This window comes from Lolium perenne, chromosome 3, assembly GCF_019359855.2.
Source record: "Lolium perenne isolate Kyuss_39 chromosome 3, Kyuss_2.0, whole genome shotgun sequence".
NCBI lineage: Eukaryota > Viridiplantae > Streptophyta > Magnoliopsida > Poales > Poaceae > Lolium > Lolium perenne.
The window spans coordinates 193,214,760-193,234,556 of record NC_067246.2 but is presented as its reverse complement, the minus strand read 5'-3'; the positions used below and the strand labels follow the sequence as shown (position 1 = coordinate 193,234,556).

The window sequence follows — 19,797 nt, the reverse complement described above, 5'->3', positions numbered from 1 at the left end:
GAAGACTTGTACCAGTTTCTTAAAAAGCAACAACTCAAAAGTCTAATTCTATTTCCTTATCAATCGGTGAGTGTTTCTGTCTTGAGCACATTCTCTTTTGTTTACTCCATGCATGGTATGTCTAATCGATGAGTTATGCATGAATATGCATGTATCGTGTCCGCAGGTTCCACTGGATTCTGCTAGTAATTGAATTTCACACCGCTAGAGTTCTCATCATGGACTCTCTAAATATGGATCCAAAGCTTTGGGTCAACATGAGAAAAATGCTGCAAAAGTAATTATTTTCATTCATTTGCGATCTATATCGATCGGCCTCTTTCGTTCATTTCCTAATAAAAAATTAACTAATAACTCCGTTGTTCATTTAATTTTCTTTGCCTCGTAGGGTTTGAAGACGGTTCACAAATGAAACAGTCGGTGAATTCAAAAAAGAGCTAGACTTTAAAAGGGCACTGACTGGGGATATTCAGCCACCGGGGACCAATCTATGTGGATATTATGTTTGTGAGTTCATCCGGAGACACACCTCTGAGCGGTTGCCGTCGGATAACAACGTCAAGAGGAATGTCTTCCGGAAGACGCTTAGTCCAGAAGCTCGCTTCCGACCAATTCAAGAGGAACTAGTAGGATTTTTGATGAGGGAAGTCCTCCATCCTAAAGGAGAACACTATTATGAGGACGTAGAAATTCTGATGCCATAAATTATGTATCAAAACTTGTTCGAAATTGTATATGGTCATCCGAGATTGAATATATATATTGTATATTCCTCTTGAATTCTTCTTGGTTCTAATTTCAAACTTGTTTCAAATTGTACTTTCATATGCATGTATATAGTAGCATAGAATATGTGTACTGAAACTTCTTCAACATTAAAATAAAACACAAAATAAAATATAAAAGGAATAAAACAATACAAATTAAAAAGAAACCAGATTTAGGGGGGGGGGGGGGGGCTAAACCCTAAACCCTGCGGAGGCTTTTAGTCGCGGTTGGGCAGGAGAACCGCGACTAAAGGTCCTCTGCCCAGACGGACGGCTGACGCCCACGTGGATGGGCCTTTAGTCGCGGTTCGTAAGCAACCGCGACTAAAGGGGGGCTTTAGTCGCGCATATTTAATACCGGTTGCGCAACCGGTATTAATGGCCGTTGCGAACCGCGACTATTGGCCCTTTTTCTACCAGTGTTAGCAAAATCTCCATAAGTAAGTGATGGAGCCCACAACTAATTAGCCTCAAATATGTGTTTGTATTGTTCTCCTCCTAAAGTATAGACAATCTGAACCTACTTGCTTACAGGATCTTTAATAAACTGTGGACTTTTGCACCTTTCTGTCTAGCTTGAGTTATCCTTCTGTTCGACGAGTTCTTATTTTCCTAGGTCTAATAATATGTTTACTGGTTCGTTTTCACCGGAGGAGGCAGCTAGAAATCCAGTTTTGTCAGTAGGTTGGCGTACAAGGAGGATAAAGGAAAGCCCGTTTGTAGTTCAATTCGTTAGAACCAAATGGCACGTTGAGAAACGAGAACTTCCACATGCCGCGGAATACAGGGCGTTGTGATAATTGCTCGCTCAAGCCTTTTCCGGTATTGGCAACGTTATCGGGCGGAGACACCGGAATTAAACCGATGCCAGCCAGTGCCCCAAAGCCCATAGCACTGGCGACGTCTCCGGCATAAATGCAAGGAGGATGTATAGCTGATATAGGATCTTGTGGAACAGGATTTGATTCTGCAAGCGGTTCGGTACGAACGAAGAAATTTCGAACAAAAGGATCGGAACTCACTGATAGGAAAGGAGAGAAAAACAAAGCAATGCCAAGAGCTCCGTCAATCTGCTGTTCATCGATAGACGAAGCTCTCTCTTTTTCATCTCGTGCCAGATGTAACAAAAGATTAGTCCTTTTTCCTTCTCGCGAACCACGGGAGCGCCCAGCGCCCAGAAGAGCAAAGCTCATTTTCAAAACAGGGTCAAGCGGCGCATTAAAAAGGGCTGGCCCGTTAAAAGGACGCTTACTTTGCGAACGAAGTTCAGAATCAACAAGGGTTCTCCGAACTCCTGGAACCGACCGTTTGGAGTATAGCCAAGTGGTAAGGCATCGGTTTTTGGTACCGGCATGCAAAGGTTCGAATCCTTTTACTCCAGATTATGAACACCCGATCGGATTTGTCAAGAACGAGCTGACAACGTACAACATAGATGGAACTGAATGAATTTGCAGCAAAAATTTCAACATAACCACAGGATTGAAGTGTTGAAAACTTTGGACTACAATCAGGTGGTCCTCTGGTTCTCTAAGCATTCATTCAAAACTAAACAAAGCACTTCCATACATCTATATATGAAATGATAAAGAATCTAAGAAGAGATGGCTATGGACCATAGAAAACAACCTTCCTTCATCTGAAAACACAGCAACGGTAATCGATTAAAGTATTAATACTGGAACTACAGTAAAAAGGGGTTATTGCAAAGCAAAACTTGACATGCATACAGGCTATGCATAATTGCATAGAATTTAACAATATGTTGTGAGCGACAATCCTGCCATACAGATGGTGAGAGTGGGTCTGACTTCTTCAATGCATAACGAAGGTACACAAGTAATACAGAAAGTACAGAGGTGAAAGGGCAATATACCTTCATTTATTTGCCTTAAAATTTCCAATTTTATCCGCGCGTTGCCACGCCCGTCCATCTTAATGAAAGAAAAGAACATAAGTATTTGAGAAAAATATACACTGAACCATTGCAGCTAATTTCAATCTTGGGTCAGATATTAAGCCATGATCGAAATGAACCAAAGCTTTTGAACATATTATGCATAGAAGTAAGGAAAATATATAGGCACAACATAAGTATAAGTACGCGGAGCTGGCTCATCGAGCTAGTAGTTCAGATGCCATACCTTCATTTCTTTGCCTTAAAATTTCCAAGTTTATCCACATGTTGCCATGCCCGTCCATCTTAATGAAAGAAAGGAACATAAGTATTTGAGAAAAAATATACTGAAACATTGCAGCTAATTTCAATCTTGGGCCAGATCTTAAGCCATGATCGAAATGAACCAAGCTTTTCTGAACATATTATGCATAGTAAGGAAAATTTATAGACACAACATAAGTATAAGTACGCGGAGCTGGCTCATTGAGCTAGTAGTTCACATGCCAAATAAAAATACTTGTACAATGTCTACAGAGAGACTAACAAATTAAGGAATAGTAATCAAGCAGTTAGCTCCGATCGTATATACATCACCCGAGAGAGCAAAAAAGAGAGATCTTAACCATGGAGCTCTAACCCAAAACGATATCTTCATGTGGTCATGTCCACTTTAAGTCGAAATGGAGCTATATGATACATAAGGCAACACGTAAATATGAACGGTAGGAACAGAAGCACATAATCACTTCAACGGTACAACATGAAGTAATAAATATCAGCTATGCATAGTTTCATTACAGTTCTACCCATCCACGTACTCAAATGCACCCAACATTTGAAGTGTCAATAGTGCTAATAGAAACTCCTAGGTATGGTGTAATGTATTTGTGGCTTGGGCTATCACTTACTAAAGGTATGAATTACTTAACAGCATAAAGCTATAGACACCAAAGACAACATATAAATAAACTGTAAAGAAGGTCTTATGTAGAAACCAAGGAAAAAGTTTATTTTTTACAACATGGAAATATATTAATAATATGAATATATACGAGTTAACTGTAAAGAAAAACGTAAGGCAACCTAATCAAGAAAAGCTATCACCTCCTTTAGCTTCTTAGGTATACGGTATACCTCACCAAGTGCCAGAAAACTGAAATATATGCAGTCTTGCACAAAATTGATTTTGCAGAAAACAGCGGATTGATTTGATGATCCTTCCCATTCCCACACATACCTGCCTTTTAGCGATCGAGGAAGTCGATCCGGGCAAGGCGCCCTCGTGCTCCTCAATTTTGTGATCTCCATGGGCCATGTTCACGCGGTCCTTGAGGGTCGCCCAGAGCCTCTGATCCAGGTCTCCATCACCCTCTCCATCTGCCCATCTGTCCCATAACATATCTCTATTCTCCCGTAGCCCAAGCTCCAATCCTAACAATCTGTAAGTAAGAGAACGTGCCCAAGCCAGAAACCCCCTTCCATTACTACCGGTAGGTGAGGAACTGGAAGGCCCGGCCACCGGATCGACCGGCGCTAAGCACGAACAAACAGCGGCGGCGGCGCTGCCGGACTGGGATTCAGTAACATTACAATAGCAGCGCACGGTGTGCCATGACCCCTTCCATCCACCATCCAAACTGCATCCAATGGCTCTGTTATGGTCGGTCTGACCTATACAACCAAGAAGCCCACTAGTGGCTAGTTGTGGGCTTAGCCCAAGTAAATTAGGGGCTTAGAGGAGGCCGTCCTCCTATATAAACACATGTACCCTTCGTGATTAATCAGACAAATATTCAATATCATACTGTCTCGTCTCCTGAAGGGAGACGGGAGACCCCCTGCGCCCAGCCGCACCCAACCCTAGTTGCCGCCTCCTTCCTCCGCGACAGCGCCCAGCCGCTGGCGCCGAGCCCTCCAGCCTCTCCGCCCTCACTTTCACCCTTACAACCTCCGCCCTAGACCCGATAGAACCCTAGCCCCTACCAGGCTCATAGCAAGCAAAGGCAAAAGAAGGACACGCACAGACTTTTCACCATCGCGGGCACGACGTGAGGCTTTCGTGGGCGGTCGCGACAGTTCCCGCGCGCCGCTGTTGAGCGGAGACGCAGCTCGCGCACTGCAGCCGCCAGGAGCCGCCGGCGAGCGTCGCCCCACCCCGCGCCGCCGCACAGCCCAAGCCTCAAACCGTCCCGCGCCACCGGCGAGCGCCGCCCGCCCGCTCCGCCGCACCACGGCTCGACCCGTCCCGCGCCGCCGCACCACCGGAGCCGCCGAGCGGCGACTCCGCCCCGCGCCGTCGCGGCTGCCGAGCGCCGCGCGCTGTGCGCCGTCACCGCGCGCCGTCGCCCTAACCTGGCTCTGCGTCCTTCGCCGAGCACACCGAGCAGTACCTGACTTGGGTAAAGAGCAGGTAAAAACCTATTTGTTTCTGAAATTGTTGCTGATGGATATGTGTGTTTGCTGGGCAATTTTTTAAATCTCGGTATTATCAACGATTACTTAGTATGTTTATCTGAAATTTTGCAGATTTGAGTGAGGAGGTGTGCAGTTGGGTGTTCTCTGTTTTCTCCAATTTGGCTGAAATTGTTACAGATTGCTAAGTATGCTCACTGTTAAGTGTAGAATTCCAGTGTTCAGTCGCAAATATTGCTAAATTGTCCTTTGTATAATATCAGTCAGATGTACTATTCTTTTCTTGGCTTCATTTTGTTCCATATATGTCCATTAAACTGCAGTCTTATACGGACTGTTAAACTGGGCATACAGTTTATAAGTTCACTTTTGATTCAGACTGTGCAACTACTGAATTTTGATTCAGACTGGACAAGCATTGTACAAGTCTGTGTGTGCCCCTTCTCCTTTTGCCTTTGCTTGCTGTGAGCCATTGGATGCAGTTTGGATGGTGGATGGAAGGGGTCATGGCACGCCGTGCCATGCTATTGTAATGTTACTGAATCCCAGTCCGGCGCTGCCCCCACCCCACTAAACCAGACTGAACCCGTCGCTGCTCGCCCCTTTCCCTAGATCTTTCGGCCTGCAGGATGAAACAAGACGTTGGTCCAAATAGATAGGCCCATTTGTGCGTTTTGAGGCCCAACAAACATGGTGTGGCCTAGATCTATGCGGGGAGTAGCGGCCCTGTAACGAAAAAGGCCTTTTTACTGGGATGTGTATCGGTTGTAAAAACCAATTTCTAACTTGTGTATCGGTGAAGAAACAAACAGCCCCCAGCCGCCCGTACCCCCAGCCTCCCAGCCCTAGCCACCGTCGCCGCCGCCGGTAGCGCCGCCGGGGCAAAGACCCACGGGGCGTGGCGGCGGCGGGGGCCCTTCCTCATCGACGCTTGGTGGACGGCGGCCGGATCTCCCTCCCTCGAGCATGGCGGACGCGCGGATGGGATGGGCGGCGGCGGCCTGCGCTGCGCCCCCTTCTCCCGTCGGCTCTCCCTGGTGGATCGGCCGACGCGGTTGGGATGGGTGGCGGCGGCCTGCCTGCGCCCTCCTCCCATCGGCTCTCTGCAGCACTCCGGCAGGGGCTGGTGGTGGGCGGCGGCCAGGCCCATGGCCTGCGCCATTCCCCCCCCCCCCCCCGCCTCTCGCCGGTGAGTGGAGGCGATCTCGGGCTTCACCCGCGACACGAGGTCGCCCGGGGCAGCAGCCTTGGGTACGACGGTGGAGGTGGCCCTCTTCTTCGCCGGAGAGGGTCGGCCTGCGGTTGGTGGTGGTGGATCTATCGATCTATCACCGCGTTCCAGCGGCGAGATGGAGATGCATGGAAGCCGGCGACGGAGTCGCCGGTGGAGGGTTGGAGTGGCCAGCCCAGGATGGTCGCCGACGTGGGGGTCCGACCTGAATAAAGGCGGTGGTCCTAGGGTCTCTCTTGCGTGAAGAGGAAGACCTACCGGAGGCCTGGACTCGTGATCTAGCCGGAGTGTTGAGTTCCGGAAAGCTCCGCCAGCGAATGTAACAGTGCTTTTTGCCTGGAGTTTGCTGGATCGGTGGTATTCGATCGTGCGCACCCATGCTTTTATTCCGACCGATTGGTTCTGGAGGGAGCGGCGCGAAGCTCTTTTTCTGTGTTGACATCAAGTGACTATGGATCCATGATGAAAGTCGGAAGAAGAGAAGTTCATGAAGGCCGGAGGGGAGGACTAGCTAAGGGAGGTTCAAGTCTCCGCGCTGTTGAGGGACTTACTTGGTATTCCGGGCTTCACAGCAGCGGTATGAAAGTGGGGGCGACAACACAGGTGAAGTTCAGAGTCCTACCTTTCAGGGTAAAAACCCAAGGTCTGATCTTAACTGATTGTGCCTGCCAATGACCTTGTTGGAGGCATTGTTTTGAGAGCGGGGACTATCTTCAGGGTGAAAACCTAAGATCGTTGATCGGGCGACGACGGTGTTAGAGCACTGTTCCCTTCTTGGAGGCGTCGTTTTTGGAGAGTCTGTATTTCAGGTGTTGTTTTGGCGGTGGATGTATTGCTATTGTTAGGCCCGAGATACTGTAGCGGGACTTTTGTTTCTTAGTTTTCTTTTCCTTTTTTTAGCTGTGTGCATCCGTAGTGCCATTAGGGTGGTGCGTTGTTGCAGAGGCTGAGTGTAATTGGTATCTTTTTGATATTAATATATTCCCTTTATCGAAAAAAAAATAACACTTGGTACCAGGAATACAGGACGACCACAGATATATAGCAGTAAGACCCAAAGCTCGAAGCCTCTAAACTTTATTTTTGCGAATTACCAAAGCCTCTAAACTAGCACGGTGTAATACATTTAATTGAAACCATCATCTGGGTGTCTGGATACCTATTCCAGTCATGTGCGTCTCCCTGGAGAATGTACTCGACGATGGAGGTGCCGAAGCTGCAGATGCGAAGCGCACGACCGAATGCCCCACCACCAGTTTTTTCCTCCAGGTGCTTCGCAGGGCCTTAAGCTTGTCGGCCACCTGGGTCATGGAAGGCCTATCTTCGCTACTAGCGGCCAAGCACAACCTCGCCAGCTCGGCGACTTCTCGGAGCAGTGTCTCCATCCCAACGTGCACTATGCTGGCGTCAAGGATGCCCTGGAGGTTCCCCTCCTTCATCGCGAGCATGAAGGATGACACAAGGCTCTTGCCTTGCTTGGCGCCGTCCTGGTAGATCGCCGTCTTCCCCGTGATCAACTCCAGCAGCACCACCCCGAAACTGTAAACGTCGCTCTTGTCCGTGAGCTGCCGCTCCTGCAGGTACTCGGGGTCCAGGTAACCCAGGGTGCCTTGGACCAACGTCATGAACTGAATCTCATCCTTGGGGAGCGCCCTTGATGCCCCAAAGTCCGTCACCTTCGCCATGTAGTTTTCGTCCAAGAGGATGTTCATGGACTTGACATCACCATGGACAATAGGGTGGTTTGTGGACAGATGCAGATAGGACAGTGCTTCCGCTGATTCTTGAGCAATCCTGAGACGTGTGTCCAGCGAGGGAGACGGACTTTCATAATTATTACCACGGCCATGGATGAACTCAAAGAGAGTGCCGTTGGAAATGAACTCATAGACCAGTATGGGGACCTCCACCTCCAAGCAGCACCCAAGAAGCCTTACCACATTCCGGTGGTTCGTCTGTGAAAGTATAATAATCTCCTGCACGAATTCGTTGGTTTCGGTAGCATTCATGAGCTTTGAGCGTTTCACGGCTACAACCCGGTTATCCTTGAGAATGCCCTTGTAGACAGTGCCATGACCGCCCCTACCCAGCTCCGTGCTCTCGTCAAAATCATTTGTAGCCTTCTTAAGGTCTTCTTGCGTGTATATCTTCAATGTATCGACTTGTTTTGACATAATTTGATGGTATAATATTTGACCACCATTCTGATCGAAGAATCTGTCCTTCTCTTTTGCCAGCTTTCTTTTCTGATACTCGGCATGCAGAGCAAAGATACAGACCATGAGGAAGACGATGCTGGCGGATATGCCTGAAAATAATGACGGCTAATTAGTAATTACAAACTGCACTTAAGAATGAGCTTTTTAATTTACTATAATAACTAGTATAATTGCACAACTTTATTGAAAAATTTACCCCAAATTTATAAAAATATGTGGTAGCCTAGTTCGTAAAAGAAAACATTATGTGCAAAATATTAAGATCGTTAACTACCTATGGCCATGTTCCGAGCTGTGCTTGTGTCAGCAATTTTTTTTGGGGGTGTGCTTGTGTCAGCTTTAACGCAATCATAGATCTTTGCATCGTCGCTTCTATACCCTGATGGGCATGTACATGTGTAGTTTCCATCGGTGTTCGTGCACTCACCTTTGCAAGGATACAAGGGCTTATTTTGAGGGTCGCACTCATTGATATCTGTCATTTCAAGGACGTTAGCAAGGAGAACATCAACATGACTCAATACAGTATCGCATTCCATAATTAAACAATAAAGCTGATATAAAAGAGTGCATATACATATATAGGTTGATGTTGCAAGATGCATATGATTACCTCGGCACCCATCTTGTAGGTAGGGATTACCCTCATAACCTGAAGAGCAGTTACAACGGTAACCGGGGCCATTAGACACATCAACACATGAACTATTCTTGGCTTGGCAGAGATACCGTGGTCCCTTGTTGATGGCTTCTGAACAAATTTCACTACCAACGACCCAATCGAGTACCAAAGGGACTCCATCTGGGTACAAACTCGTGGAATTTGTGGAAGAGTTAACATAAGAACGATCGAATTTGAACCATTCCTCCTCAACAACAAATGAGTAGCTGCATGGGCCGAAGGACGACTGAACACCAGAGCTGTATATGAGTATTGGTGTGGTTTCGGTGTAGAATGAGCTGATATTTCCGGCAAAGGAGGTTTGGCAGCAACCCTTGCCACGGCACTCTTTGTCATCCTTATTGTTGAAGTTTGTTGCGTTAGTGCAATACGAAAAGCATGAGCTGACAGTCAAGTACTCATTGTCAGTGCCGGCTCCCACCATCATTGCAAGCTCAGAACACCCGATATATGTCAACTTGTTTTTGGTGATGGAAACCTTATGAAAAGGATCCAAACTTAAGATACTCTTAAGTGCTCCATAACCAATGCTGTCACCGGGGTCGTCGGTGTTGTTGCAATACATTGATATAAATGGGTTCTGAACACGAACCTCGCCAAGGGTAAGATTGATTTCCAATAACCTAAGACCAGTTGAGGCCAGATATGCCTGTGTCTTATTGCAGGTGACACTAAAGGCTCCTTGGAAGCAGCCCACTCCGATGCCAAACGGGTACGGGATGCTGACGTTGCCACACTTGCTTGGGCAATCAGGCGGCCGCGTCATGCTAATGCTCCCAGATGGCACATACCCATAAACGGTACTACTATACTGCAGGGTTAGGGTGGCGACGAAAAGTAATAAGAGCTTCTGACCTACAAGGCAATAATTAACCAAGAGGAGTGTTACAAAAAATTTGACAAAAGATTCTACAAGTACATCTTCATATTGTACGTGTGTTAGTTAAGTTTCACAAAAAACCAATAGTTTTCTAGTTTTGTGGTCTTTGTTAAAAAGATAAAATGTATCTTGTGAAAAGCATGCATTATTGTTAGCACTGAATTTTGTCTTTTTACACGTCACATGGTAAGTCAATTTTCCATGACAGACTTTCTGAGCGTGTAGCACGTGAAGATGTACGTGCAAATTTGTTACAATTTTTTGAAATTTTAAAATATGTATAAGATGTATTTCTAAATAGAGGAGCATATCACTAGTAGAAAACAGGGCTTTAGTCATGGTTTGTTTGGCGAGGATCTTTTAGTTCCGGTTTGAAACTCAACCGGAACTAAAAGGTCCTCCACGTGGGATGTGGACGCGCGCCGAGACGAGGGACCTTTAGTCCCGGTTTGTAACACCAACCGGGACTAAAGGCTATTTCATCTATTTTCTTTCTCCAATTTTTTTTAATTATTTTCTACTCTCTTTTTTCTATTTTTTTCTTCAGAATTTTTAGTATTTTAGTTATTTGACAAGTTTAGTCTCTAACTACATTTAATCTCTAGTCAAATTACTTACTCGTGGTTAAACTACCTGTTCGGTGACCCATTTTCCCACTACCCTAGCACTAGTACGCTTAACATCCGAATTTCTTTCCGTCCTGCTTCCAAGTGCTTCGCGCGCATTTTATTGATACTACTATCATATCAATCCTATTAACATATTGATCACGATGTCACACTTCTTTATTATTTGAATTCCAAATAATTATTTTAATAAATAAAATTAATATTATAATAATAATCTTGAAGAAATAAGTAAACAATAATTTTTTTATTTTTAAGTATTTTATATTTATATTTATTTTGCAAAACCTAAAACCTGAAAATATGAAAATATAAAAATTGGCTAACCTTTATGGTTAAGTAATAGTAATCTTTATGCAGGAAGAAATTATTAATTTAATTTTTTTTAAAAATACAAAATACAAAATTCTGAAAATTTCTGGCAAAAGCTAAAATCTTCCTGCTTTAACATTTCCATTTAGAATTTTGAGAATCTAAAAAATGCCAACCAGGTAAACTCTAGTTAATTCGGATGTAACTTTCTCCCAAAATCATTTTGATATATTATACAATTTTTCCGACATTGTACACAAAAGTTAATGCCATTTTACCTTTTTCTAAACTTTTTTTTGCAAACAAAGTTGAAATTCAAATTTATTAAATTTCCCTAATAGTAGTTTGGGTAACATACATGAATCTCAAAATATTTTATCTTTTATCTTTTCTATAATTTTCTTTTGTATTTTACAATGATAAAAAGGCGATCCAGGGGGATGCGTGGGGAGCAAAAAAAAACCTAGGAAGCCTTTAGTCCATGGTTGGTATAACAATCGGGACTAAAGACTTTCGCCCCGGAGGCAACGTTCCGCCACCACTTTAGTTCCTATTGGTATTACCAACCGGGACTAAAGTTTCCGTTCGAACCAGGACTAATGCGACCCATTAGTCCCGATTCGTAATTCGACCGGGACTAAAGCTCGCATGGGCTTCGGATGAAAGAACTGTTTTCTACTATTGTATACTTCCATGTTGCAAAACACCATTGGTAGGAGTGTTATCTATATATAAGAATATATCATGGTTGGATTGTGCATGGTGTAATAATTCATATAGTAGTCATTTGGCCATTCCTCCAAGCACAATTGATGGGAAAATTCTCTACAACCCCCGATCATCTTATTAATTAGTTAAGAGTAAGAGAATTTGTCAGATTAACTAGTGAACAACGAACGAGAACGCATATATATAAACTACTACAAGGAAACCGGAAAAGACTTGGCTACCCACACGAAGCACACACGCACCATCGATAAAAAGACCATTGTGGAGGTTGCCATGGAGTGTTATCGTCATCACTCTTGCTCGAGCGAACAACTAAGACTTCACTTTACATGTGCACCAACGGCGTCAGAACCTATGCCAGTCACTCCTGAAAAGTCTATCACCGGAGTCAACGAAGAGATAGCCCCAAATCCGCCAAAGAACATTTCAGGGGAAGAAAGGCCGAGCTTGACCGACCAAGCCATCGCCATTGGTCACAGTAATGGATCCTATTCAGCAGCTCCGACTCCATGGAAAAAAAATGGAGGTATAGGGAACCCCTCGAACAAGCTGGAAGAAACGGGCTACCAAAATTCAGGACCCAGCTCCACTCGCCACCGCCATCGTTGCCAAACAAAGGGCTAATAAAATCGTCATCTGCCAGTCCCTCTGGTTGGTTCAAGCTCAATAACTGATGCCCTTATTGAGACAGTGGTGGATGCAGGAAAAATAAATAATATAAATTGTCAGTCGATTCACATTATTGTAGTTTAATTCATACGTTTCAAACTAGAAAGGGGTACACTGCGGCACGCCGCACTCAGATGCGATGGTTGGGGCGATTATTTAAAATCTGGTCAGAGGCTTGAGAGGGGACTCATGCCAAAACGCCAATATCATCTTACCCCATGGGGCCAGGGTTTCCCCTAGAGTTAGGCTGTGGAGAGCAAAACGAGAGCATTCCCATCGACACCTGCAAGAAAGCCGTAGTGTGCTGAGATGCTGCCATCCATGTATCCATCCACGATCGAGATGGGTCTTCACCTGGCTATGGTTCAAAATTCTCCTGTCGAGAGATGCAATCCGACCAACCCACCCTCCTACTCCATCCATACCCTCCCATTAGGCAGTCACCAACGACTGGGCATGAAGAATGCATCGTCAGGAGCACGTTCACGTTTTGATGAAGAGGAGACCACTGCCACGGCCCACGGGGACCTTCTAGCTGCTTCAACCGGTAGTATCCATATGCCGCCGGACATCACCTCTCCAGCATTTTCCTACCAAGATCTGGCCCGCTTCCGAGTGGGCGAGCAAGATCGACCATGCAACAACCGCGCCAACTGCACCAGGCAGTGACCGTCTCGACAAGATCCTCCAATGCGAGATGCAGGGCAAGGCCCTGACAAGGTGTGCAAGGCAGTTTGCTATTCCGACGCGGCGGTGCCCCTTCTTCTGGCGTTGGCCGGGGTGCAGGTGCATATATACCGGAGCTGCGTCTGCTTCATCAGCACCGCCGTCGAGGTGGTGCACTTCCTGGGATGCTCATCAACAGGGGACTCATGCCGGCGTCATCGCCCTGCCCCTGCAGCACATGGCCGAAGGGCGGCCCTTCTCCAGGAGATCTTCATCCTCAACGAGGATTTTCTCGGCTTCGTCGTCGACAGATCTGGCCGTCTGCGCCCCAAGTGGCTTGTTCCCCGGTGGCGTGGAAGGCAGTCGATGGCGAAGCCTGTTCGCCGGCAACGACCAGGGACCTGATCTCTTTTTAAGCTTTTCCTTGAGGGTCCTGTATGCAAAATCGGAGGGCTGGTCTGTTATTTCCTGTTTCCCTGAGGCCCTTTCTGTAAATTGGTCTGTAGCCATGTTGACTTAATGTAGCTCTCGGTCCTTCGAGACCTTTCTTGTTCAAAAAAAAAAAAAAACAGACCGGGATGACACCAGGCAGAGCTAGCCACTGACGGGGATCTTGCCCTCGGTCTAGATCTAGGCCCATTTGACTTGCGTGTGGCTGAGGTGCTAGATCCGGGCTAGCAGGCTCAGGTCCGGTAACCGTCTAGTAGCTACGGTTGTGAGATGCGGGTTTGACTTGTGTGTCATTCCACACTCTCCATGGACCGTTCGGCTGGCATGACCACTTCTGCGAGTTTCGAGAGAGTATCCTTGATTGTGCTTAGAGCATCTCTAACAGAGAGTCTGTAAAAGTGCAAACTGAAAAACTTGAGTTCAGTCTTCCGAAAACGTGTTTACGTATCGCAAAACGGCTGGCGCAGAACAGACCCTCTAAACTAAAACTGAAAAACGAAATATTCAAAAAATCATCATCTTCTTCACAAGAACCGTTCGCGTCGCTACCTAGATCTCTCCGCGCAGGTCGGCGGATGGTCATAGGTTGCGGAATTGGAATTTGTGAAACAACAATAGTCGGTATGTGGACATTGGAGGGGTAGGGACACATGGTAATGATAATTGCATGACTTGATATGGGCATGTGTTTAATAGTATCATTGTTTCATTTTTTAATAAGTCCATGTGTGTGTTCATTAATTGAACTTGGTGAATATCATGTTTCTAAGTTTTTTAAAAGTCCATAAGACATAAATTATAGTATTATTGGAAACTATTCATGTCAATTTTCATAAGAACGTTATAACCATTTGCAACCCCTTTAAAGAAAAGACAATTCCACATCACAACTTTTAGCTTTCCCGTTTTCTTATTTTTATTGATTGCAAATGGTCATTAGAATTTTCATGGTATATTTTTTTACTCAAGGCCTCGCATGTAGGTTTTTTGTGTGTGTGGGGTACACCTAATATGATTCATAACTTTTCAAAACTAGCAATGTGCCCATACGTCGGAATCATCAGTATATATATTTGCTACAAAGGTTGTTGTTGTTTTTTTGAACGGGAATAGGGGTCACGAACGACCCCAGATGCTGCATTATAGTATCGTCGGTGGGATACATCTTACACATAGGACCTTAGTAAAACTAAGAGGATACATCACAGTCCTAGAAATTTGCACACAGGACCCTAGAACAAAGTAAGAAAAAGCAATCGAGCCCTTGGTCCTTGCCACCGATTTTGAGTCACCACCGCCGGCCACCTTGACGCCATCGGGGACGCACCACTTGAGGACGAGAAGATGATGAACGTCGACGAGTGTCTCAGAAAGAGGCCTCCAAGCAGGAGGTTGAAGAAGCGTCGAAACTTGATGCGTGGAGATGCCGCCGCATCGGCCACAGATCACAGCGGCGAACGAAGCCACCGTGTAGTAATCTCCAGATTGCAGCACCAACTGACCTCCCCGCCTTCCTCCAGCTCCAACAGACATCACTCTGAGCTTCTCCACCCCCTCGCCACCATGGCCGGCCAGGAGGAGAAACACCCACGCGCAGCTCCAGATCAAGAAGAAGAACACCATACCAGCGAATTTATTGAAACGGCCTTGGCCATCTCCATCCCTGCAAGATATCCACCATGGACATAGAGTGCAGGAAGGGAGTAGCCTAGCTCCGGCGTCGCTGTGGGTCACCGGAAGCCAACCGAAGGGGAAGAAAAGGAGCGGCATCAAGCCGAAAACTAGCATAAAGCCAAAGCTAAACTTAGATCTACTATGTACATGAGCCATCCCTCGTCCTGGCACATCTCGCAGCCAGCCAGCAAGGTCACCGGCGGCAGGAGCGGCCGGATCTGGGCGGCCATGCGGGACGGCGGGAGTCGACTCTCAAGGATGGGATTAGGTGGAGAGCGTTCCCACGGAGAGAGAGAGGTGGGCTGCGGTCCGATGTCAACTCCAAAGGTTGTTGTTTGTTAAGTCCGATTGGAACAATTGTTGTGTGAATTGGAGTGTATTATCCACCTTTTACATTGAGCAATCAAAAGAGACACGATGTAATGAAAAATGGTACTTAGCTTTGTAAGGCAATCATATAAATCCATGACATTGTAGCATAAATAAAATCTCCCTCTAAAATTTGGCTCAACAATCCCTTCCACTCGATCCCTTCCTGCCATGAATTAATCTTTGTGCAACTTCCTTATCTCAATCTTAGTAAGCAAGAGTACTATTGGTGAGGGTGGGCAAAGTAGAAGAGGACCTTGCTTAACTGTATCTTGGCGAGGGCCCCTCTCCACCGTTCGGAAGATGAGGGGCATTGCTATACTCCCTCCGTCCTCAAATAAGTGGACATCTAGCCACAAATTTTGTCCATGAAAGAGTGTATTTCTATGTTTTCAATGTACTTTAAATTAGCAAAAGATGTTTCTCTCTCATCGCAAGGAAATCAAACCCAATAATATTCAACACATGTTATCTTAATTTTATACATGCACTTAGCCTATTGGAGATGAAATAATTAAAGAGGAGAGAGATGTTGGTTGCATCTTCCCAATGCAATTTTTCTCTTTTTTTACTAATTTACCTTGAAAATCCCGCACGTCCACTTATTTATGGAATGGAAGGAGTACGTACTATCTTTTGGTACTGAGTCTTATACGAAAACTGACTTGACACGCTGAAACCCGATTCCATCGGGTGTTTAGACGCCGGCAACGTTGGGAGCTGGGATGCACCTCGATGCTCGGGAACATACGGAAAGGCAGCTGAGAAGCGGCATACTGGGCAATGCAAGACGGCGGCGAGCTTCTTCTCGACGCGGGGTCGGCCGGTACCGGGACCTCCCGCACGTCTAGGCAGCTTCATGGTCACCACGAGAAGCTGAGGGAGGCGAGCGAGATGGCCGGCGCCTGGTGTTGCTATGGGAAGATGTAAGAGCATCTCCAAAGCGTCCCCCAAAGCGTCCCCTAAAGGGATTTTGGGCGCGCCGGACAAAAAATGCGTTCCAGCCGCATCCCCAAAGCCCATTTTTGTCCGGCGCGCCCCGATACGGTGTCCGGCGCCCCGAGCCCGTCCCCGTCCCACAGGGGACGCTCCGGGCACGCCGGACACAACGAAAAGCGAGGCGAACCGACACGGGCCCGACCCGTCAGCGGCTCGGAAGGCTAAAATCCCGTCGCCTACCTTTGGTCAAGCGATGTTAATGGCGTCCCTATTTTCCCAGGCGACGCAGGGACGCGTCTCGTCGTGGAAGGCCGCGTGGCCGTCCGCGTCGGCGTTATTGTGTGCAACCACCCGCTGCCGCCACTGTTTTAAGACGCCCTGCAGTTCTCACCGCTCATAAACCTTCTCGTCGCCGCCGCCTCCCTCCTCCCAGATCTTCTCCTCGCCGCTCCAAAAATGTCGAGCTCGTCCTCCCGCAAGATCGCCGCGGCGAACGGCTTCGGCCGCGGCAGCCTCACCGTGCAGGAGGCGTGGGCGATGTACCACGCCCGGTATCCAGTCCCGCCGGACATGCGGCTGCCAAGCAGCGGCGGCTGGAAGATGGCCGTGAACGGCATCGGCGTCCCGCCACCGCCGAAGCCGGGCACGGACCAATGGAGGGACACCATCAAGGCCCGGTGGGCTCAACTCACCGCCGAGGAGCGGTTGGATCCAACGTGGGCGGTCAACAACAACGACGCCTGGTGGGCGACGTACTTCTAGGCTAAGTACGACGTCGAGATGTACAGCACCGACAACCTCGTCGGCGGTCCCAACAGCTGGAACAAGGACGGTCGCGCCCTGTTCTGGGGCGTTCCGGGGCGCACCCACGAGAACGTCATCCGCGACATCCGCAACGGCGCTCCAAGGTTGGAGATGCCGTCGTCACCGCCGCCGTCTCCTCAATGGCAGCCGAGGAGGACGACGTACTCGTCCTCCTCGCACTCTTCTTCCTTAGAACCGGCGCGATCGACGCCGTCCTTGTCGTACCGGTCGGCGCCCTACACCGTCCCCAAACGGGAGGTCAAGGAGGAGCCGGCGACACCCGTCAACACGAGGCGTGGCGGCAGCGGCAGCCGGCGTCAGCAAGGGAGGCGCGGCGGCGCCCTCCTCATCCCGAAGCCGGAGGTGAAGGAGGAGCCGGAGGAAACGTCGCAGGCGGCGCTGCTGGCGGAGTACGAGCGGCAGCAGCGGCTCATCGCCAGCAGCAACGACCCCGAGGACTGCCCAGGGCTGCGGGCGGCGTTCTTGGCGTCCATGAATGACAAGGACGCCTGGAGGAGCGACCTCGACGCGGCGATCGCCATGTCCATCCGCGACTCCGGCAAGCCGCTGGTGGACCTCACCGACGACGGCGAGGCAGGACCAAGCGGCTTGGTGAAGGACGAGCCCGTCGAGGAGCGCGTCAAGCAGGAGGTCGTCACCGACGACATGTACAACTTCCACCAGTACTACGACGCCTCCGGCCGCCGCAAGTACTTCTAGATTAGGTTTAGTTTAAATTTAGTCAAATTTCGTTCGAATCTATGTAATATATGGCAAGTTTGGATGAATCTCGCTTAAGTTTAAAATTTGCGAAATTTGGTTTGGGGGACGCGACTGGGGAGCGACGTCCCCCAAACACGGCACGAACGAAACACGTCCCCCAAACGCTCAATCCGGCGCGGTTTGGGGGACGGTTTGGGGGACGCGACTGGAGATGCTCTAAGCTTGTGGCACGCTTATCACAAATAGGGAAAGATCATTCACCCCAAATGAAAACCCTTATTTCCTTAACGGAATGGAATAAATACATTTCAGCGAAGTGGAATAAATACATTTCAACGAAGTTGAAACACAAATTTTAACGTACGGATCATCAGTGGCATAAAACTATTTTGCTTGTTGGCTTCCAGTAACGAAAACCGCTGCTTAACTTTGAAAAAAAAACTGTACAAAAATAGCTGAATTGTACCTAGGACATCCGAGAGAACACACAAACATATTAAGTAGAGTAAATTCTTGTTTTTACCCCCTGCTTTGAAAATTTTGACAATAATTACTCTATTTTAGTCATTCTAATTACCTCATTTAGCAAAAGTTATGTCAATTTTTACCCTTTTAATTTTAGTACCTCTATGACATCAAACTACGGACTGCGAAGAGCATCTACTACTATCCTACCCGCAAGAGTACAAGATGCGCAATGATATAATTTTCACGTGACAACGGCAACATAGGTCTTGTTCGCCAAGCTGCTACGTTGCATCTAGAATCCATACACATGCATGCATGTGATCCAGTGATCGAACCGTCGCACATATGTCCTATCAGTCTATGACTCTATGAGGGTATTAAGCAACTCTATGCGCGGGTGTGCTAGGTGCAGTTTGAATAAAAACCGAGTTATTGGCTTTTGCCAAGAGTGGTGTTGAGTTTGACGTAACATAAGTTCTGATCGGCTTAAGCAAGACACTAGCTAGATGTCCTTTCTTTGAGGGAAGACACGACTTGGTCTTCATGGTAGAATTCATCAGCGTGTTTATGGGAGAAGTAGTTGCACACTCTATGGTACTGCAGCCTGATTAATTATTTGATTTGCTTTTTTCTATAATAGTTATACTATAATTAAACAAATTGGCACGTGAATGTGTCTAATAATCCGGATCCTTCGATAAAAATGCTCACAAAATTTTAGAAGGGGTAAAAATTGGCATAACTTTTGCTAAATAGGGTAATTAGGATAAAATTTGTTTAAACAGGGTAATTAGTGTCAAAATTTTCAAAGTAGGAGGTAAAAACTGGAATTTACTCTATTATTAAGTACTACTACAAGGTAGTTCTGCACATGCGTCGATTGACAAGTTTAGCAAGTAGCTAGACAGAGAAAAAAAATACCAGTAATTAGTGACCCATCCATGATTGGAGCGTCGGCCACCGGGTGTCTCTCGATCTGTGCATGCGAGAGATAGCAAAAGAGATCACGTTTATATAGAAGTAGTAAGATGAAGTCAAGTCCCCCAAATAAGTGGCTGGGTCATGCAAGTCATCGTTTTGATTAGTCTCAACGTTGAATTTTCCGCATAACTCATCCTTGTAGACTGGAGGGTCCGCATCATGTTTGTTAGGTTATGCAACTGGCAGCTAGGTGAGTAGACTACTTCAAAAAAATACAAAGACCTGGATCGATCTTTTCCTTTCACTTCTTCAATTCTCAAGCTACTACCTCCGGTCGTATTTAATCGACGTGGGAT

The 19,797-nt window shown here is 47.0% G+C and overlaps 1 protein-coding gene across 1 annotated transcript; it reads right to left on the bottom strand.

Moving 5' to 3' along the window:
• Window positions 1-7,437: 7,437 nt before the first annotated feature.
• Window positions 7,438-9,986, bottom strand: LOC127342964 (wall-associated receptor kinase 5-like). Its single transcript, XM_051369029.2, has 3 exons — window positions 9,143-9,986; window positions 8,804-9,004; window positions 7,438-8,618 (listed from the first exon to the last, which is right to left on the bottom strand). The coding sequence occupies exons 1-3, from the start codon at window positions 9,975-9,977 to the stop codon at window positions 7,450-7,452; spliced, it is 2,205 nt and encodes a 734-aa protein (XP_051224989.1). The 5' UTR covers window positions 9,978-9,986; the 3' UTR covers window positions 7,438-7,449.
• Window positions 9,987-19,797: the final 9,811 nt, after the last annotated feature.